We start from the raw sequence: 20,802 nt of genomic DNA, 5'->3' as shown, positions 1-20,802 counted from the left end.
AATATTCGAACCGAGAATACAATTTGAATAGAACTTACAAATCGAAAAAGAAATGTAGTAACTACAGCAAAATAAGATTTTTACATAGCAGAATAAGCAAGGCAAAGTTGGACACATACCATTCTAAAGAAGTTTCTTATATAGCAAAGTAAAATTTTGATCTTGGACTACGTCATAATTAAACTAAATAAAATTCCTACAAATTATTTTTCATTCGTATCACACAACAATTTTACTCTTTCTAGCTTTAACCAGGAGTTCAGGACCTTCAATCTCATTAATCATGCTGCTCGAGCCATGCTCAGACGGGTATGCAAGCTCTGTCCTGATTCATGCGGCTGATGGTCACAATTCATTACAATTAATTCCTGATTGTTGAAAAAAAAGAAGATAATAACCATATATATTTCATTGACATACTTATTCAACTTTAATTAGCTATACATATGGAAGCTTAAACGAACTCTGTAACACGAAATTCGCCATATAATTCTGCTCAAAGTACAGCATAACGAGTCGTGAATTAAAGAAACCGTTTCACAGTAACATTGTAGTACAGAACATAATAGACACTGTTTTCATGACCTCAGTAGTACTAGTACTTTCTTTTCGCGATCTGACTCTGTAATATCACAATCATATTGCATTTTCGGGGTTGGAATGGTATGTACGCCGCCTCAGCTGGGACTCAGCTGCTGGCTGCTGCAGATAAATTTTTGTTGGGTCATTCGGATCAACATACCTGCAAGATGGGGGGGCAATTGATCATTTTTAAGGGATAAGCCACTTGAAAATTGATTTCGAAGTAGAGTTTTCAAAAACTAAAATTAACAAGCTACTTTTGTCATTTTGGTGTTGCTGGCAAACACAAAGGTTTACTTACGCATGTCTCATCATTTCGTCAACGGGAGTTTGTGCTGCTTGTAAGGGATCTACCCGAGGCTGGGGCACTGACTGGAATTGTTGGTTATATTGTCTCACTGTGGACAACAGGTTGAAGAAAAGTGGAACAAATGTTCCACAACCCCCTTCCTTGAATAAAATCTTGAATGAGTGAGTAGAGTATAGAGCCCTGTGCTCATTGTCCGGGACTACCTGGAATTTAGATATGTTGAGACATCAAAACTTGCTTTGATCCATTCAAAAACCTAATGAACTACCTGTAGTTAATAACTAAAGACCTTCCGCAACATACTTACAGGTTCCACACGGCCAGAAATATTGTTGCAGTGGAATATCGGTTGATTAAATTTTTCATCATGGATATAAAGCTGGCATTGTAAAGCAAGTCTTAATCAGTAAAAGATATTCCACCATTTAATACAAACTTCACCCACATCCATAAAAAGACAAGACAATCCTAATTGCTGCTCGGTCAATTAAAAGATTATTGAAGAAACCAACAATGTCATCCGTCAGGCTTGTGAAATCAAAGAAATTCACAGTGCATTAAACTGTACCCCGTGTCCCTGACCAACTCAAGCCCAAACTACACCCAGCTCCAAATCCATCAATGAGCTTTAGCTTCGTCCAACTATTTGCACAAATAATTTCTTACAACAGTAGCCCCAAGGAATACAGGTCGTTATCATTATATCTAAACTAACCGAATCATAATGGATAACCCAGAAATAAATTACTTCTTGTCCACAAAACAATTATTTCTTTTGGACAGACAGTAAGTTAACAATGTTTTATTTAGTTATTATTACTATTTGAGCATCCAAGCAAAAGTTCATAATTAAAATTATATATTCCCTTACCAGTGGCATGTCAAAGGCAGTGAAGTTTTCACTGGGCTTACTTGCAACAAAGACCATGCGTACGTTAGATAAATAGATTGTCCCCTTAAATTTACCGTGAGATCTGAAAATAGAATTCAAGAGTTAAATTAACTATAAATCATGCAAAAGAAAAGAAAAGTAAAAGCACCTCAGATTCATATCATCACTTGGATAGTTGACGCTAAAGTTGCAAATTATAGATAGAAAATAATTCAGGCTGCACTTTAAGTTTTAAAAACAGTTCCTAGTTATTGCTGATGTCTAATCTCCAACAACTTATAAATAAAAATACCCAACGGATTCTACCTTCCACCGAACATAAATGCGGGGAATAATCTTCTTGAATTAGAACTTGTTCAAATAATACCATCGGGAAGTGGATAAAACCCCATCCCCATTGTAGCATATCTTTCACAAAGAAAACAATATCAGACTTTACACGTTTGAAGCCCTTTTAACTCTAACTTGAATTCCCTGAGATTTCTTGAGATAGCATTCTAATTCCTACTCGAGCTGTAAATATAAATGTAAGGGCTCCCAGAATAATAGAGTATAGCAGACAATTTGCAGACCTAAAACACAGTCAATTATGTCTTGTGACATAAAATAACATGCCTAAGCCATTGGTCACAATCTAATCAGTTTTCATAGTTAACAATTCAAGAATGCAGAAGCTCCATGTCAAATAAATAATCTCGTTATTTTGACAAATTTATTAAGAATCTCAGCCCCAAAATTCTGTTCCATTGATTCTCGTGCCCTCAACAATTTACTTCTACAGAGCCCCTCATCCCTATAGAATCCCAAATCTTGACCCAATCAATTTCTGCCAGTCATTTTTCCATGAAACCAGATATGAAACCCCAAAATTCTTACCCCTGTCACCATAGATACCTCGATTCCAATCAACTAAGGACCTCAACGACTAGCAAATAATAAATAGCAAAGAAGCTCTCGTGACAACACCGTCTAAATCAAAGGAAACTCCAGATTGTGCCAAATTATGCGAACCTTAGTAACAAGCACCCGTATAATTAACAGAGAGAATGAGCAAATTGAGAGAATCTAACTAAAAAGAAACAGAAAAACATCCATCACAATCAAGTAGCCGATAAGCCAAGCACCAGGCAGCAAGAAAAAACAACGTGAGGAAGAAGAAGAACGAAAAGCTAACAAACCCTGGGATCTTATCGATTTCAAACTCGACACCGTCTCTGATGAGGACAAACATCTCGTTCACGAAAGGAACCGGCAATCCATTTGGGAACAATTGAGGATTCAGCGCCATCTCTACCGACGACCGATCTCTATTCTACTCCCGATTGATTCTTTTCCGCCAAGAAAACGAAAATTCGTCGAAACGTTTCCGGAAGGAAGATTTGTTGTACGTCGGGTATAAAGAAAATCCAAATTCGGGAATTCCTTCGCCTTCTACGCCCTTCTCGAAAAATATACAATAAAATTATAAAACATAAATTATAATAACAATAATATTATTAATAATTAAAATAATTTAACTAACAAAACGACCATAACAAATTAAAATTTTAAAAGTATTATTAAAATAATTATTTACTTAAAATATTTTTATTAAATATTTAATATAAATAATTATTAAAAAAATATTTAATATTTAAGAAAAATAAATTTTTGAAGAATAATGAGAAAAATGTTTTCAAATTTTATTCATATTTATTAGACAATGAAAATACCAATATTGTGGACTTAAAACAATTGTTAATAATAAACATTGATTAGTAGTAATTAAACCATGATAATCAAATATTCTATACTATGTCACCTAAATATAATAAGTGTATGTAACGTTTTGCAAATTTAATCAACAAATTACCATGTTAACATGGGTATATATTAAAATTTTAAGTAATTAATAACTTAAAATTAATGTATTTGAACTATAAATATTTAATTTTTTTCCGTAAAATATTTAATTTACTATTAATTCATAGTAAATTTATCGAAATAGTTATTTCTCGATTTATTAGTGAACTTTTTCTCTATCGGGATAGTGAGTTTTTATTTTTTGTTTATCTTTTCGTTCGCGAAGAATAAATTATTTTGGTAGGGATATGAACATAAGCAAAATGAAGTAAATACTTTGTATGATAAGTAGTGTCTCAACCTTCCAAAATATTATACAATCATCGGACTACGTAAAATAAACCTAAGAAGATATTGAGAATTAGATAAATGTTAAAAGTTCTCTCTGTTTGGTTCCTGAGAAAGTACCAGAAAAGGGAATTAAACGCAGGGTAGGGATCTTCTTATTAGACTACAAAACTAGGTATCTCATGTATGGAGTATAAAATACCAAAAATGCACAGCATCGAGAAATTATAAAATTCATACACATATTTATATGTACGTATGTGTACGTATAAGAGAAATTACAGTTCACAGACCAAAAACGAGGCTCACACGGAGCAACACGACCCCATTTACACACAGTGTTATCTACACCGGCTCCCACGCCTGAAAGGCATATCTGTCTCCGGTTGGTGGATGACAGGATTGCATCTTCCACGTCGTCGAGGGACCTGTGAAGTCTAGTCGCGCTGCCATCCGTCCGGTACACTTTTCTCTGGCTGTATTTGCCCCTTTTTTTAACTCATTTTTCCGATTTCTCTTGAATTCGGTTTTCTTCTTCGTCCACCCCCCGCGCATGCTCACCTTTGCTTTCGGTCAATATTTCGTTGCTATTCTTCATCTCGAGCGGGGGAAATCATTGATTGTGCTTTTCTGTTCTCAATTTTGTTATAGAAATAGATTTTGAAGAGGCGAATTCATGAGCAGTTTTTTGTTTAATGGAGTTCAGATTTACTGCTTATGTATAGAAATTTAAATTGTAGCTCGGTGTTTCTGATGCTGTTTATGGTGTTGGATTTGATTTTTAAGCTATATTAGTGGAAGTGACTATTCGTCTGTTCTTCAAATGCAGTGGTCGCTGTTAAAAATTCGAATTATTTTATTTTCTTCACAGCTTAATAAGTCAACTATAACTCTTCAAAACCAGTTCTCGAATCTCCATAACATTGAATATCCATAACTTTAATTTCTGCCTGGATCCCTTGCTCTGATCTATTTCCCTCGTGTGTATCACCTAAAATCATTGCACCAGCTAACTGATTCTTACATGTCAGGATTTTCTTGGAAACTTTGTTTGCGTTTGTTGTTCTGCGAAGCAAATAGAAAATGGGGAGGAGAGGGATGGATTTTCGGAGGCCGGTGAGGAGGAGAATTTCCAGTGCGGTGTGGTGGACACTGTGTGGGATTGCGGTTTTGGTCTTCATAGTGATTTTGAGTAAAGAAGGTCAAATTGAATCCAGACCTGCAATGGCCAAGGTAAATGATTTCTCCTGCTTTCTATACTGCTTCTATCTTTCAATGCAGATCTTTGACTTGGTTTGGATGCTGAGTAAGTGTAAGTAGGAGAGAAAATAGTTTTTATTTTAATATTAAGGACCATTTTTTGAAAAAATTAGCTATCGGATATTATATATTATACTAATTTGAGCATGATATTATTGTATCGTCAATTTCTTAATTTCTTTTTCCTTCAAATATTGGATTTGTAATAACAGGATGTTCATTATGTACTTCTTAATTTGGCATGCAATTTATCTTCGTCTAGGTATGGATTTACTTTCTCGTATGATGCAAGTAGATGGCTTCCTTTAGGTTGTGTAAATTTGGAAACGTGTCTTTCAGTTTTCAATTCCTCAATCAATTATTCTAGGGATCTCATGGGAAGTGGCTTTCGTGTGAGACAAATGTCTGGAACTATGTTGAACATTCTTTTGTTTGTTGCAATCAGCTGAATATTTTGCTGCTGTGATCTGCTACTGTGAGGAAAAATGTTGAAGTCGCATATCTAGATTCATTTTATTGAGGCTGCCTTTTGTTCGTGAAGTAACTATTTGTGTTCTCATGTTAAATTAAATCATTCTTTTTGCATCTGGGTAGGCAGGGGCTTTTGAGAGTTCCCTCAACCTGTACAAGTAATGGTTTATAAACGTCGTTAAGAACATCACTTTCTGGGTTGCACATGATCCTTCTGTTAGTTTTCATAAATCTAGGCAACAATGTGTCTTAAATGTTATAAGACATTTGGAAATGGCTCTATTAAGTTAGACATGGGTTCAACATTTTGTAAAATTGGGAGTTGTTAAATCTTATATGCTGAATGAGAATGAATGACAAATCAAATTCTGTTACCTAGTAATAGATAACATTAGTCTTGTCAATAATTACCTAAGTAAATTTGTCAATCACCTCATTGGAGACTTAACTGTAGTTGATTTGCATTTCTGTTGTCTAGAGATCTTACCGGCATGACAGAGTTATGGAAGGACTAAACATCACTGATGAAATGTTGAGCCCTAATTCAGTCACTCGGCAAATTAGTGACCAAATTGCTCTTGCAAAGGCTTTTGTTGTGATTGCAAAAGAAAGCAACAATCTTCAATTTGCTTGGGAGCTAAGTGCGCAGATCCGCAACTCTCAAGTCCTTCTTTCAAGTGCTGCAACAAGACGTGCTCCTTTAACAGTGATAGAATCAGAGACTGCAATTCGTGATATGGCACTTTTGCTTTACCAAGCCCAGCAATTCCATTATGACAGTGCCACCATGATTATGAGACTCAAAGCCAAAATACAAACACTTGAAGAACAGATGAGTTCTGTGAGTGAGAAAAGTTCAAAGTATGGACAAATTGCTGCGGAAGAAGTTCCAAAAAGTCTGTACTGTCTTGGAGTTCGGTTAACAACTGAATGGTTTGGAAGTCTAAGTTTCCAAAGAAAAGTAAATGAAAGAGGTCAAATAGAATCAAAACTTGAGGATAACAGCCTCTACCATTTTTGTGTATTTTCTGATAACATACTTGCAACTTCAGTTGTGGTTAATTCAACCGCTTTAAATTCCAAAGATCCAGAGAAGGTTGTTTTTCATCTTGTAACTGATGAAATAAACTATGCTGCAATGAAGGCCTGGTTTGCTGTAAACAGCTTCCGAGGAGTGACTGTTGAGGTTCAGAAGTTTGAAGACTTCAAATGGCTGAATGCTTCATATGTTCCAGTTCTTAAGCAGCTCCAGGATTCTGAAACTCAGAGCTACTACTTCTCTGGAAATAGTGATGATGGGCGGACTCCAATCAAGTTCCGGAATCCTAAGTATCTCTCAATGCTTAATCATCTGAGGTTTTATATTCCTGAAGTTTTCCCTGCATTGAAGAAGGTTGTATTTCTTGATGATGATGTGGTGGTTCAAAAGGATCTATCTGCTCTCTTTACGATTGATTTGAATGGAAATGTTAATGGAGCTGTTGAGACATGCATGGAGACATTTCACAGATACCACAAATACTTGAATTACTCCCACCCTCTCATAAGAACGCACTTTGACCCTGATGCATGTGGCTGGGCATTTGGGATGAATGTTTTTGATTTGGTTGAATGGAGGAAGAGGAATGTGACTGGCATATATCACTACTGGCAAGAAAGGAATGTTGATCATACACTCTGGAAACTTGGGACTCTACCACCTGGACTGTTGACGTTCTATGGTCTAACAGAACCATTAGAACAGGTGTGGCATGTCTTGGGTTTGGGCTATACAAATGTTGATCTTCAGCTGATAGAGAAAGGGGCAGTGCTTCACTTCAATGGGAACTCGAAGCCATGGTTGAAGATTGGTATAGAAAAGTACAAACCTCTGTGGGAGAAGTATGTTGATTATTCTCACCCACTTTTGCAACAGTGTAATTTTCATTAATCTTTGGCCAGAGATAAGAGGTAAACTTTTCCACAACAAACACTCTGCTTGAAGATCTAAACTTAGCATCAAGAATGCTTGTAAAATTTTTGCATTCAAGCATAACTTATCGCCGTAACATGTTATTCCATTGAGTTCAACTAGCTTGTTGTAGTATAATCTCAGTTCTTCAAATATTGTTAGCGGACCAAGTACTTCTTGCTCTATGTTTCTAGACTTTTAGAAACTTCATACATTGTTGCACTTGATGAACATAAGAGCTTCCAAATTTTGGATGAAAATTTTCTGATAGTCACTACCTGTTTAATTATTTTGATGGATACATCTCCTTCCCACCCACATCCCTAGCCGGTGTTATCTTTTTCCTTCTGTTAACACGTAATACTTTTAAACGCACTGTGCTGTAGATGGTACTCGAATTTTTAATCTCCACAAACATGAAAAAGCTATTAGACTATGGTTATCACTCAGAAATATTCAATTTCTACACAGAAGTTTCATGTTTGCGTTTACGATTCACATAATCTGTTTGGGGAGTGTTGCAAGATTTATAAACATGCTTCTTCAGAGACTGATAATCTTATAAAGATTCTGATAATCTTTTTTTTTTTTGAGAGTGTTGCAAGATCTAATGTGCTTCTTTAGAGAGTGTTTGGCTTAGGCTTATCTGGAAATTTAAAGTTCCAAATAATCTTTTGTGTTGAAATTTGTTGTAAGGTATGCATTATTTCTTTAAGAGTTTGGCTTAAAGAGGCAGCTCAAATTTTGGTTAAAAGAATAAGTTTATAAAGTTGTTAAGAGCTTTTAAAAGTTAAGAATTTCTATTTTAGTAGAAACTTATATAGTGAAATAATTAAGTGACACTCACACATTAATAACTTTATAATCAATATTCGGATCCACTATTTTAAGGCATAACATCGAATGTTCTGATGATTTCGGCTCTATAGTTAATTGTTTAATCAATTTATAAATTTTTTATAAACGGACGATGTTCTTTTGACACCTTTACTTCAATATAATTTTATATTTTTATTTTTTTTAAAAAAATTAATATTATAATAAATTTTTAATAAAAATATATAAAATTAACCGTTTTGCATGAATTCACACTTTCATAAAAATGAATAGAAATAATGATTATTTACATAATGAATGATTATTAAAATGTATTTTAAACTAATTACCTTTTATCGGTTATAACATCAATTAATATATTACTCTATTATTATTTTTAATATATACCATAATAAATTTTTATTGATTCTTTTAATATTAAAAATAATTTTTCTTAAACAAAAAAAATCATATAAACCACCGAGACAAACTCAACAGTTCAATTACACGACAAATGGGAAATTATCGGAAGAAAAATATGAATTATGATCGCAATAAAAATCATTATGCTCTTAAATAAAAATAATTTTGAATATTTTTAAATAATATCTAACTTATTTTTTTAATATATATATATTACATAATTATTAAAATATATTAATTTCTACTTCAAAAAATTACTTTAATGGAGAATAAATATTTTGTATATTTTATAGTGATGCACAATGACTAACATATGAAACGTCAAAATGTTTTGAGACGTACATATATATAACTATTAGTATTAATCCTGATATATATAAAATTAGATATTATTTTATCGTATTAAATTATATTATTAAGTAAAACTATTAATATATATCATAAAATGAAATAATTAATTTAATATTACATGTATATATTTGTATATAATTATTATAAGTACATCAAAATAATAAATAAATGGAGATGTATTAATTGATCAAAATTATATGACATGCAACCATAGTTGTTATACAATAAATTTATATAGAAATAAAAAATAAAAAAATATGATTTAAATTTAATAAATATTTTAAATCATATTAAATATGAGAAAGAGAGAGAGAGAGAGAGAGAGAGAGAGAGAGAGAGAGAGAGAGAGAGTTGTTGAATACGCCATGGACTTCCATCTCATCTTCTCCATTTTACTTTCTCTGCAACATTCAACTGCCAGTCTAGCAAAATAAACAGCAGTATGTCGAGCCTCCTTTTCTTGCTGGCCACTCTGCTAAATTTGGGAGAGACGGTGTTCGGCGCCGGTGCTTTTAGCAGAACTGATTTTCCTCCTGGCTTCATTTTTGGTTCCGCCACTTCTGCTTATCAGGTTAGCTTATACACATACATACGACTCTATTTTGTACCGAATTTTTGCTAAAAATATGTACGAGTGTGTGTGTTCTCCCGCTCTATTTTCGGATTTTTTTATTTTATTTTAAAAGTTCTTACGCTATTTTTGTTATTGATTGTGCGTTCTTATTACTATATTTCTTGCTTACTGTTATTGTAATTCTGTGATGTTTAGGATAACTCTATGATCTAGAAAGGAAGTTTGAGATTGTTAAATAGGCTATCTTAAAGTGATTACTCTTTGGAATAAAACCGTCTCATTGTCCTGAAAAGAGAATAAGTCTGTGTGTGTGTGTGTGTGGACATCTACACAAAATTTTAGTAGAAATTTATACATTTCACTAATTAGACTGCAAATGCACCTGATAATAACAAAATTCCTAGAGAGAATATATGGAATGCACAGATCAACTCGAGTTCATGCCCTTATAGAGACAGAGAAACTAGATAATCATTGGCTTCATTAGTCTAGACACACAGGGAAATAAGAGAATATATCATATTAAATTTTAACCTAAAAATATGTGATGGGTGGATTTTAAGCCAAAACCATATACATGTATATGTATTTGTGCATAAAAGCAATGTCATTATTGATAAAAAAAAAAATTCAAAATTGCAAAGCTTCCCGTACTTCTACATATATCTTTCCTCTATTACACTTTTTCCATCATGTACACTATTCCACACTTAAATTCTAGTTCTACTTACCCAGTCAAGTAGTAGATTGTCTTCTTTGTTTCCTTATTTGTTCTTTTGCCTTTCCAAACAGAGCATTTTTTCTCACTTATATACACACCAAATATTTGATCAAGAGCCGAAGGGTCCTCTCCTTTTATTGCCAGTTGTATTGTATGTAAAGTAATTAATCTAATGCCATATTACATTTTAACCTAAAACTATATGATTATTGGATTTTGACCCAAAACTGTGTACATGTATATATAAATATATATTTGTGCAAAAAGAATACAATTTCATTATTTATTGAGGAATGTATTGAAGGTAGAAGGTGCAGCAAGTGAAGATGGCAGGACTCCAAGCATTTGGGATACCTTTGCTCACACTGGTCAGTTTCCAATTTACTCGTATATCTTCCCTTTCTCTGCTCATTGTTGACCCTTTCCAATGCAAACCTCTTATGTTTCTCCGCCTTTTTTTCTTGTTCGTGTGATAATTTCAGACAACATTCTTCAGTATATAGTATTATGTATCCATTTAAATTTGTTTCCAAAATGTCTATAAAATATGTTTACTTGTTTATTGTGACATTTCATTGAGCAGTCTTCGTGAACTCGAAATTTCAGGACACGGGCATGGAGGAACTGGAGATGTAGCCTGTGATGAATATCACAAATACAGAGTCTGCACAATGTCCACTAATCAGTGATTGCTTTCAACAAGTCATCCAGATTTATATCTTGTGGGAGTTACACCGTCTCTGATTTCGCATTTATAAACTTTTGCAGGAAGATGTGCGACTAATGGTAGGCGTAGGGTTAGATGCATATAGATTTTCCATCTCGTGGTCAAGGCTTATACCGGGTATAGTTTTACAAATTATGATTCAAATTAACAGCATATGTTGGGGGGAGGAGGGACCAAGGAAACTGTGTGCTCTTTCTTAATGTCCTTATTATTTTTTCAGATGGAAAAGGATCTGTTAATCCCAAGGGTCTGCAGTACTACAACAACCTTATCAATGAGCTGATTGCTCACGGTAAAAGTCATGTTATAATTTGTCTTGAACTTTAGTTTTGAGTGTGAGACAACACAATGTATAATCTCAAATTTTCACGGTGATGTATGACGTAAAGTCTCTGTATTGATTTCTTTTCGACACTATTTACTTGCTTTATTTTGTCATTGGAAAGCACGACAACTTTCTATATTAAATATGTTCTGTGTGACATTGATTCTCCAGTGATTAAGATTTGGCTTCCCAAGCAGGAATTCAACCCCATGTTACATTGCAACACTATGACCTTCCACAGGTTCTTGAAGACGAGTTTGGAGGATGGCTTAACAGAACCATAGTGTATGATTATCACTAATCTTCTATCAACCTAATCTCTTCTGTAAATGGTATGCTTTGCTGAGTAAAAGGTAACAGAAGCGAAATGAACTGGATGTATGCAAATGCAGGAAGGACTTCACAGCTTATGCCGATGTTTGCTTCAGAGAATTTGGGGACAGGGTTTCATATTGGATTACTCTGAACGAGCCCAATGCATTTGCTATTGAAAGTTATGAAGAAGGAGTGTGTCCACCCGGGCATTGCTCGCCTCACTTTGGAACCAACTGCTCTCATGGAAACTCATCATCGACTGAGCCATACATTGCAGTTCATAATATGTTGTTAGCACATGCTTCAGCTGCAAGGCTGTATGAGAAAAAGTACAAGGTTTTTGCGTCAAAACCATTCCCACATTATGAGGCACTTCTTTTTCCATATTGTTTATTAGGATTTGTTTAGGAGGAGAGAAAAGGAAAAACTAAAAGATTTGAGGATGAAAGTAATCTAGAAAATTTTTTAGTTTGTTTATTTTCTGTTTATAAACAACTTTAAGAACTGTGCTCTAATGAATTGAAATGTTAAACCTGCCTCACTATCTTAATTTTTTCATAATTGAAGAGCTATACATGCTTAAGGAGATAGCTATCAAGATTTCTCTGAATCTTGGGAGTTACAAACATTTGATGCAGGCCAAGCAACATGGATCCATAGGCATTAGCATATTTACATATGGGTTTTTTCCTCTAACCAACTCGAAAGAGGATGCAATTGCAACTCAGCGAGCTATTGACTTTTTTGTTGGTTGGTAAGTGAGCATTCTCTATGGCTCAGTACTATTCATCTGTGTATATACATGCCTATATTATTAAGGAATGCTACCGATAAGCAGAAAATATATATACGTTTGTTGGAACATTTTATTTGGTTTTATGTGTAGTCTAACATGTATCAAAGCTAGGCTCTACTCTGTCTTATAGCTTGGTCGATAACTTATATATTTGTTGTGTCATTTTACTAATAATTTAAGTTAAATTTGATATATAAAGTCATTTCTTCACATTTACTCGTTTTTCTGCAAATCATAGATTATGCTGGAAATTTATTTTCTAGCATGCTTATTGTAAGATTGGAAATTAAGGATCAATTTACGCTGGCATTTGCTTCAGGATTGCACATCCACTGGTGTTTGGTGATTATCCAGAGATAATGAAGAAAAATGTTGGATCTAGAATGCCAGTTTTCTCAAGTACTGAATCCGAACAGGTTAAGGGTTCCTTCGACTTCCTAGGACTGATACATTACACTTCAATGAATATCCAAGATGATTCTGACAGTCTACAACTGAAACAAAGAGATTTCTATCAAGATATGGGTGCCATTCTGATAGGTATGTAGTTATGTTTCTTGACTATGGCAAGTGGACAACATAATTGCTGCTTCTCTTGTGTTGAATGTTTATACATAGAGTATATATTTGAAAATATGCAATTATCTGGCTAATTAATCTACTCTTATTATGGCAGATATTAACAATTCTTCAGCGAATGAGGTGAGGAAGTAAATATTTAAGTATCATCATACTGTTTTCTTCATCGAGTTCACCTTATTGCATTCTGCTTTCTTTTTCAGTATCCTATCTTCCCGCTAGGCCTTCAAGCTGTTCTTTTGTATTTTAAGCTAGTTTACGGCAACCCCACTATTTTCATTGTTGAAAATGGTATCTCTTTCTCTCCCTATATATATGTGTATATGTATATGTTTATATATGCACTTAGATCATGCAAAAAGTGCTCATGATTTTCTTGCTTGAACCATCTCCAGTCTTGTCTTGGATTCGGATGAATCTAATTGCTATTCCTCCAAGACTTCATTTTGTTAATCCTCGTCCGATTCCCATCATACTCTTGTTTATTTATTAGCATATCCTTCATATGTTAAAACAGATGACAATATTCTTGTTTATATATCCATATCACGTTGGACGAAATAGATAGGGTCAGAACTAGTTGGGTCCAGACCCTGGCTTTTTTAGTTATTGGTCATCCTCTATATTGTTTGGAGGATTTTGAGGATTTCGTTGACATATGGATTGATATATATAATTTTTTTATGCATGGTAGTATTTCATTGGTGTTTGTATTTAATGACGTACTTTTTTTTTTTCAAAAAAGTTTATACATCCGTAACACATCCTGGTAAGAACAGAATTCTATCTCCGAACATTTCAAGCTAGAGATGGAAGTGATTCAAACACGGGAGCAAAATTAGAAATCTACTTAAAAAAATTCTAGGCGGGAGTGGAATTATTTCAAACATAAAGACACTTATGAATTTACATTTGTAAAGAAATATATATACATATATCAAGATTAGTTTAGTAATTCGGTAAAAGGAGTAAGGTGGAATTGAACCAAACCAGAGATTGCATTGTTCTTTTGTTTCTTGGCTAAAATATTTTCTTATCAATTATTCTTCAATCTTATTGTCTGCTCAACTTGGACTGGTAATTTCGGCAGGTCAGATGATGCCGCATAATTCATCTTTACAAGATACAGCGAGGGTTAAGTATTTGCATTCATATATTGGGACAGTGCTAGATGCAATGAGGTATGTATGTGTGCTTTCTCTATTAGTTAGAATTTAATACATTTAGCTCTGATAATTTATAATTTATAATTTATGCCTCTACTAATGTTATCTAATTGTTGTGTGCTATCCTTTTTTTTTTTCAATTGAAATTGATTAATACAGGAATGGATCAAACACCAGAGGGTATTTTGTATGGTCTTTCCTAGATCTTTATGAATTATTGAGCGGTTATGAATTAAATTATGGTCTGTTCTACGTAGATTTCAACGATCCGGATTTGAAGAGAATCCCTAAACTCTCTGCATACTGGTATTCTAATTTGCTCAAGGGAAGAATTGTTACTGCGGATGCAAAAATCCATCTTTCCAATGATGTACCACCCACATTTTCATGGTGATAATCGCTTCTTTCCCAAAATAAACATTTTCCTCTTCTTCTGGATCATAAGCAAATGTATTTACTTAATAATTTTTAATCGGTTGATAGTTGTTATTACAAACATCCTTTTGTGTTATAAGTTTTTGATGTTTTATTTAATTATTTGTTTTGTTACACGAATGCATAATATATACTCATCTTCTTCCTCCCATTTTTTGAGATAGGACAGGCAGGGACAGAGGATATCGCTCGAACTCAAGTTCTTAACTCCGAACTTTTGATTACGAGCCTGCATCACAGCCGATAGAAATATTCTCCGTTTTTATGTCTGAGTTAACACCTAACGTTCTTGAAAATAGATAATAAACTAGTGAAACACCTTCTAAACATTCACTCAATTTCTGTTAAAATAAGTTCGCATCATACCAAGTTAATTTCATTTAAAAATTCTATTAGTCTCAACCCAGTTCGAAATATTAACTCGAAATTCATGTCTACACCTTGTTTTACTGCACCCTGACTTTCATTTTTTCTGAAAAAAAAAAAAAAGCGAAGGTAAGGTAAATTGTTATACTTCGAAGAAAGAAAATTCTTACCTGTTGGAATACATGGTAAGGACTACCGGACCTCTAGTCCTAAATTTAGATGCAATCTACAAGCTGTTCCAACAACTAATAAACCATTTAGTTTACACATACTTCGTTCTAAAGCGAAGAGGTAAGTAAAATTTTTATGCTCTGAAGTTTTGAACAGAGAGAAACCACCCTAAGCTAAACCCCTTAAATAGTTTTTTTAAACTAGTAAGATTTTTTAAGATTTATTTGGAGGTTCCAACAACCACCTACTTCAAAAGCTGTTTACAGACACTGAATCTCTTCTTCCAATTAGAAGTAGGTGGCAATTTTGCAGATACTCACTCTCTTGACCATATATCGAAATAAAGGTCACGTCCTACCTCACGCACATTTTCACTTGATGAAGCTGATGCACAAGGATGATGAAAGACGCAGAAGTCACCATTCTCTTCGGCTTCTATTGGTGTTGGCTCTATTGCAGGCTCTGTTGTAGGCAAGCCTCCTTGCCTAGTCACAGGAATGCTTACTCTGGGGTCAGACCTATGAAGATTATACACAGACGTTAAAAGAGTTACAGAACTACAATACTGTGCATTATATGAACATAACACCTTGTTCTTTTTCCTCCTACTCCTTGTAACAATGAAAAACCAGATATGCACAGGTAATCATCTACAGTATTTTTAAAAAAGAAAAAGAAATTAGAGAAATATATGAACGTAGTTGAAAATAAAAGAGAAAACCATGTAAACATGCAGTAACCAGTTCACTGAAGCACACTCCATGTTAGTACCATGTAGCACTAAAGCTTTACCAGAAGTTGTAGATATGTTCTCCATGAGAATATGCACTCGCAAGGGGAAGAGGAGCTGGACTGGCACTGTTGATATGCCTATCAGTTAGGCAGAGAGGAGAGGATTGATGCCCCCAACCGTGATTTTGCATATTGGTAGGAAAAGCATGGTGATCAAACATCTCGTTGTGTCTGAATGGGCAGCTCCAGTGATGATTGAAGTAGGATTCATTAATGCCACTAGTAGATCTTGAGATTGCAGGAGGAATTAGTCCAGCATACCCGGCATGTAAGGGAGGCACAGATGACCCAGCAGCACGGTCTCCATGATCATGATCTAACAGGAAAAGAAAGTTTGTTCATGCCTCATGTGGTTAATAAGATCCAAGCAAAAAAATTTAGGCGTGAAAAAGTGCTATAAAATAAGACGTACAAGTGTTTGATGGAAATTCCAACCCCCTGAAATGTACAGAAAGTATTAACAAGTCAGAGACAGACATTAGTGATGTCTTCAAGAATAGAATGATGCAATTTTTTTCTGCGAATGGGACGGACGATGATCCTTCAAAATTGAAGACCAACTTCCTAGTTTCCATAGTCCTACTAAACAACAACAAGATTGAAAAAAAATCGAGCTGTATAGCTATGAATCTCTCCTCCCAAAAAAAAGCGAACTATCCCCATGAAGGAAAACGTAAAATACAAAGTAATTTCAAGTCATGGCATGCACATGAGATGGTAGTAGAATTGATGGCAATGGAAGAAACGATGTGGAAAAATGGCAGTGGCAGCTATTTCCACATTCGTTTGAATATAATTTCCAGTTAAAACAAAGACGTATTTACATCTCAACATACATCAACTATTAAGATGAACACAAAGTCCAGATAAGACCAGCCAAAAAAACAGAGTTCTAGAGAACTCTGCACCTGTAGCGACATTTTCAGCCACTGGGACTCAAGCCAAAGCACTGGGAAAGACAGTCCAGCAGCTGGCGTCCTCTGCTCTGTTTTCAAATCTGTTTCAATCTCTACTTCTGGATTCATTTTCAATCAGTTTGTAGTAATATTTTAAGTTGCAATTATACAAGTACGACTAATCACTATACATATGCACCAAGTCTTGTGAATAAATCACCACAATTTCCTCACAAAACCATCCTAAAATCGGCTCCACTACGTTCAAAATATTTTATTATTATTTATGTTGACTGAATATAATAAATCCATGTTTTTTCCATTGAAATGAAGAATGACCAATAATACTACCGAAATAAGTTAAAAGGATTAAGTAAGAATATTATCTCAGATTCATGCAAATTAGGAGGTTATGATACCACATAGTGCCCTAATTTTCAAATTCAATGAGAAGCAGGCTAACTCTAGACAGAAGACATGAATGGTATTTGCAGCTCAATCAGGAAAACTGTAAAAGTCTAGATACAAGCAAAACCAGATAAAGCAGATCTTGCTTACTGAAAAGGTGAACCAAATCCTGTGATTCCAAATGGGCACCAATGACCGTTAAAAGGCTGCAGGGAAAAAAGAGAGATGATAAGATAATCCAGTCATAGAAAGATTTATCACTTTCAAGGAGGTCTTGCAACACAACATTGACTTCCTGCCGTAAAAACTTAAAAATAAAAACAGAAACAAAAAATTAAAAGACTATGCAACAGATCAAATGGCAATTTATTAACTCTTTTGAAAGGAAAAAATGTTAATTTTATGATTGATCTCCTGATGATGATTTATAAGTTCATGTACCTTAGTGTCCAAAAGTGGTCCAAATGTAAGCAATTGCCTTTAACTAGTAAGTGAAAACAAACTAAAGGCATTCTACAAAACAGTACTTCATAAGTTATCAGTTGGTCTCCCCATTCAAATAAAAATACTAACATTTCTATCACACTACAATACCAGACTCAGCTTGAACCTGGATTTGGGTGAGAAGCTGCCACTCATAAGAGTGCTTACTAAAATTAAGTAACAAGAGATGCTCATCCAATTAATATCTTCAGAAAGATATATGCAACTCATCGTTTTAGACACAGAAACTAAAGATGCTTAAGAGCTCCCAGTGCAAAACAATTATCATTTTACAAACATCTTAAATTTTTAAGTGATTTTTATAGCATATAATTAAGGGCTTATACATGAAGAAGATACAATTCAAAGAGTCATGACTCTTGACTTGAATCTTACGGAAAAAAAATAAGACATTTCTATTCTTGGAATTCACTGTCTTGTGAATTTTAGCTGCCCCTTATGCTTTGGCTGAATTCTCTGTACTTTCAGTTAGAACCATAAGTTAGGGAAGACAAATGATATATGACTAGTTGTATCTTACCATGTCAGGATCAATTTGATTTCCAAAATTCCCAATTATTTCCTCCACAGAACTGTTCTCAGGAACTGAATGATCATTTGCGTGCAACCATTGACCATTCTCAATCTTCCGACAATTAGGGCATTGCATAGCTCCCTTCATGTTAAATGCTGATCCTATGCAATCTGTATGACAGTGACAGCATACAGTCTATATAAAAAATGCATAATCGAAAAAAATAATAATAATGGTATGTGTCTACAAGTCAGATAAAAGAGGTCAATTAGTACATCCAGTTGTATAGTGTCAAAGGATGACATAAAAAGAAACATAGTGGAGAAGGAATTCAAAGGAGAATGAACATCACCAACAGTGATGAAGTCCAGATAAGAGTCCAGAAATCAGCATATGCTTGTGCCCTCACATGATACGATGTGATCAATTTACTCAGTTCTGCTGCATGAATCTTTTTTTATGAATAATGTGATGTCCTAATGTTTTGATCACTTCTCGCTCTCCACAATGTGCATGTCTCCCTCACATACATCATTCCCATGTAAACTCCAAATAGACAAAAACATAACTCCAATTGGCGACTAATTTCAATATAGAATTTCTTACCACTAACAACCCAAAACGCAGACCACCTTTCAACCTTTCCTCTCCAGCCTTATCTCTGGTACAGATACAACTCTTTTCCATAGGCATTATAACAATGTTCTTCCCATACACGCATCACTATATCAGTATTTAACTTCTGGATCACTGAAAATAAGTTGGATTATGCCAGCCTCCACCATAGATTTTTCTTTCAACACACAGTAACCTATGTTCAGTTCAAAATGCTAATTTAAAGAACCAACATAGCACAGGAATTCAATTAAACCGGGCATAATATGTTGATCAGACAACACCACAAAATCAATAATCAATTATACTTGGCCGTCTAGAGGGGGATAGATATCTTCTGCCACAGAATCATACGTTTTTTCCCTTCCTGTGAAGAAAATTTCCTTGGAATTTGCTTCCACAGAATTCTACCTTAAAATATCATCAAAATTCTTTTTCTTTTTCTTTCGTTAATCATGCTCGTTTCTAGCTTGAAAAGCAAACTCCAATTTTAGCCAACAAAAACTCAAGCTTGAAGTATTGGAATCCATAAATCCCTTTTCCATGAGGAAAAAAATTATAGGCATATACTGCAATAATTATCACGTAATTCCAAAGAAATAACAGGGAAAAAGGAAAAGCCAACACACAAAAGCCCAACGATGATGAAATGCAACCAAAAGAAAAAAAGCATAAAATCATGAATCAACATTCAGGAAAAGAAAACCCCAGAAACCGAAAACAACATCACCGCTCTATGTTAACAAGCAAAAAAAGGAGAAGAAAGTTGCAAGCACAAAGCAAAATAACAGACCAAGATGGAATTCGTGGCCGCACCGTAACTTAGCCCTGGATCTACTCCCATCATCGGCGACCACCTCGATGCAAATTGAGCACAAGACGCCGGAAGACGGAGACTGGACAGCCACATCATCACGACCGTCCATCGCAGCCCGATGGTCAAAATCGGTGCCTCTCCTTGAGTCCAAAAAGTAAATGGACAAAAGAAAAAGAAGAGCGTCGCAGAAATTGTTATATCGTGGAAATCTCGCTCTCTGCCGCTTCCTCTCCGAGCTGTCAGCCACAGAGTACGTGGGGCTAAGACCTTACATGCATTGCAAAATTTGCACCGTCTCTCTGCAATCTGTCAATTAGTAAATTTATTATGATTTGTGGAAATTTAAAATTTTGGCTATTAGTTCGATACGCAGCGTTTTGGACAATTTTGCGTGTTTTGAGGGGAAGTCGGACTTTCTGCTCACTGCTGACTTCACTCACGAGACCGAAACGGGTTATTGGACCGGGTCTTGGTCAACCTCGGTTTTTTATTTTGAATTTTGACAAATATTTTTAATCAATTTGAGGGCAAAAAAAAGTTTATTTAACTTTAATTAAAATTTATTTTTTATTTAGATTTCACTATATTTCCATCCGCTGTTACTATAATTTTATTAAAATATTGAATCGAATAATTTAATATAACTTTTTTACTATACAATTAATAAATATACTTAGTCGTAAATTTTAATTTAAATAAATAATAATAATTTATGAATATATAACTTTTGATTTTTCAATTTTATTATCTTATGTTTTTTTTTTTATAATAGTTAGTAGATCACTAAAATGATATATTAAGCAATATGATTTTAATAATTATGATGAAAAATATATTTTCAACATGCTAAAATAAAGAAAATATGTAAGTAACTGCTTGATATTCTTATTAAGAT

The 20,802-nt window shown here is 34.2% G+C and overlaps 4 protein-coding genes across 9 annotated transcripts; 2 read left to right on the top strand and 2 right to left on the bottom strand.

Annotated features, from left to right (window-relative positions):
* Positions 1-389: 389 nt before the first annotated feature.
* On the bottom strand, positions 390-3,222 carry LOC148253656 (classical AGP protein). Its single transcript, XM_088220198.1, has 5 exons — positions 2,963-3,222; positions 1,764-1,866; positions 1,200-1,271; positions 884-1,095; positions 390-742 (listed from the first exon to the last, which is right to left on the bottom strand). Exons 1-5 carry the CDS (start codon positions 3,070-3,072, stop codon positions 637-639), a joined length of 603 nt encoding a protein of 200 aa, XP_088076324.1. The 5' UTR covers positions 3,073-3,222; the 3' UTR covers positions 390-636.
* Positions 3,223-3,980: 758 nt separating this feature from the next.
* Positions 3,981-7,870, top strand: GAUT10 (galacturonosyltransferase 10). Its single transcript, XM_022051287.2, has 3 exons — positions 3,981-4,374; positions 4,946-5,147; positions 6,124-7,870. The coding sequence occupies exons 2-3, from the start codon at positions 4,998-5,000 to the stop codon at positions 7,573-7,575; spliced, it is 1,602 nt and encodes a 533-aa protein (XP_021906979.1). The 5' UTR covers positions 3,981-4,374; positions 4,946-4,997; the 3' UTR covers positions 7,576-7,870.
* Positions 7,871-9,493: 1,623 nt separating this feature from the next.
* Positions 9,494-14,923, top strand: BGLU11 (beta glucosidase 11). 5 transcript variants are annotated; one of them, XM_088219403.1, is made up of 13 exons: positions 9,495-9,757; positions 10,786-10,849; positions 11,088-11,143; positions 11,250-11,325; positions 11,429-11,500; positions 11,731-11,818; positions 11,926-12,217; positions 12,487-12,602; positions 12,964-13,184; positions 13,321-13,346; positions 13,427-13,514; positions 14,314-14,404; positions 14,549-14,923. In XM_088219403.1, the coding sequence occupies exons 1-13, from the start codon at positions 9,629-9,631 to the stop codon at positions 14,781-14,783; spliced, it is 1,554 nt and encodes a 517-aa protein (XP_088075529.1). In that variant the 5' UTR covers positions 9,495-9,628; the 3' UTR covers positions 14,784-14,923. The 5 variants fall into 5 exon arrangements, 4 of the variants coding, with proteins under 4 accessions (XP_088075529.1, XP_021906696.2, XP_088075530.1 ...); XM_022051004.2 differs by having other exon boundaries at positions 9,498-9,757; positions 11,926-12,184; XR_015818961.1 differs by lacking the exon at positions 13,427-13,514 and having other exon boundaries at positions 9,494-9,757; positions 14,549-14,606.
* Positions 14,924-15,320: 397 nt separating this feature from the next.
* On the bottom strand, positions 15,321-20,214 carry LOC110821240 (E3 ubiquitin-protein ligase RFI2-like). Of its 2 annotated transcripts, none has more exons than XM_022051006.2 (6): positions 19,907-20,214; positions 18,482-18,645; positions 17,608-17,663; positions 16,566-16,591; positions 16,154-16,469; positions 15,321-15,879 (listed from the first exon to the last, which is right to left on the bottom strand). In XM_022051006.2, exons 1-6 carry the CDS (start codon positions 20,001-20,003, stop codon positions 15,678-15,680), a joined length of 861 nt encoding a protein of 286 aa, XP_021906698.2. In that variant the 5' UTR covers positions 20,004-20,214; the 3' UTR covers positions 15,321-15,677. The 2 variants fall into 2 exon arrangements, with proteins under 2 accessions (XP_021906698.2, XP_021906697.2); XM_022051005.2 differs by having other exon boundaries at positions 19,884-20,212.
* Positions 20,215-20,802: the final 588 nt, after the last annotated feature.

Source organism: Carica papaya, chromosome 5 (assembly GCF_054855325.1).
Source record: "Carica papaya isolate Zhongbai chromosome 5, ASM5485532v1, whole genome shotgun sequence".
Taxonomy (NCBI): Eukaryota; Viridiplantae; Streptophyta; class Magnoliopsida; order Brassicales; family Caricaceae; genus Carica; species Carica papaya.
The sequence above is the reverse complement of the archived record's forward strand: the minus strand, read 5'-3'. Positions and strand labels throughout refer to the sequence as shown.

What these genes read in the sequence shown, in the direction of transcription:
- LOC110821240 (XM_022051005.2), bottom strand. Translation starts at nt 20,016, where the DNA reads ATGGACGGTCGTGATGATGTGGCTGTCCAGTCTCCGTCTTCCGGCGTC. An exon ending in ATCAAATTGATCCTGACATG is followed by an intron (nt 17,664 to 18,481) that starts GTAAGATACAAC and finishes TTTTCCCTGCAG; the next exon opens with CCTTTTAACGGTCATTGGTG. An exon ending in GGAATTTCCATCAAACACTT is followed by an intron (nt 16,470 to 16,565) that starts GTACGTCTTATT and finishes TTTTCCTGTTAG; the next exon opens with ATCATGATCATGGAGACCGT.
- LOC148253656 (XM_088220198.1), bottom strand. Translation starts at nt 3,072, where the DNA reads ATGGCGCTGAATCCTCAATTGTTCCCAAATGGATTGCCGGTTCCTTTC. An exon ending in CTGCCTTTGACATGCCACTG is followed by an intron (nt 1,272 to 1,763) that starts GTAAGGGAATAT and finishes TTACAATGCCAG; the next exon opens with CTTTATATCCATGATGAAAA. An exon ending in TTTCTGGCCGTGTGGAACCT is followed by an intron (nt 1,096 to 1,199) that starts GTAAGTATGTTG and finishes TCTAAATTCCAG; the next exon opens with GTAGTCCCGGACAATGAGCA.
- BGLU11 (XM_088219403.1), top strand. Translation starts at nt 9,629, where the DNA reads ATGTCGAGCCTCCTTTTCTTGCTGGCCACTCTGCTAAATTTGGGAGAG. An exon ending in GGATACCTTTGCTCACACTG is followed by an intron (nt 10,850 to 11,087) that starts GTCAGTTTCCAA and finishes TCGAAATTTCAG; the next exon opens with GACACGGGCATGGAGGAACT. An exon ending in CAATGAGCTGATTGCTCACG is followed by an intron (nt 11,501 to 11,730) that starts GTAAAAGTCATG and finishes CTTCCCAAGCAG; the next exon opens with GAATTCAACCCCATGTTACA.
- GAUT10 (XM_022051287.2), top strand. Translation starts at nt 4,998, where the DNA reads ATGGGGAGGAGAGGGATGGATTTTCGGAGGCCGGTGAGGAGGAGAATT. An exon ending in CCAGACCTGCAATGGCCAAG is followed by an intron (nt 5,148 to 6,123) that starts GTAAATGATTTC and finishes TCTGTTGTCTAG; the next exon opens with AGATCTTACCGGCATGACAG.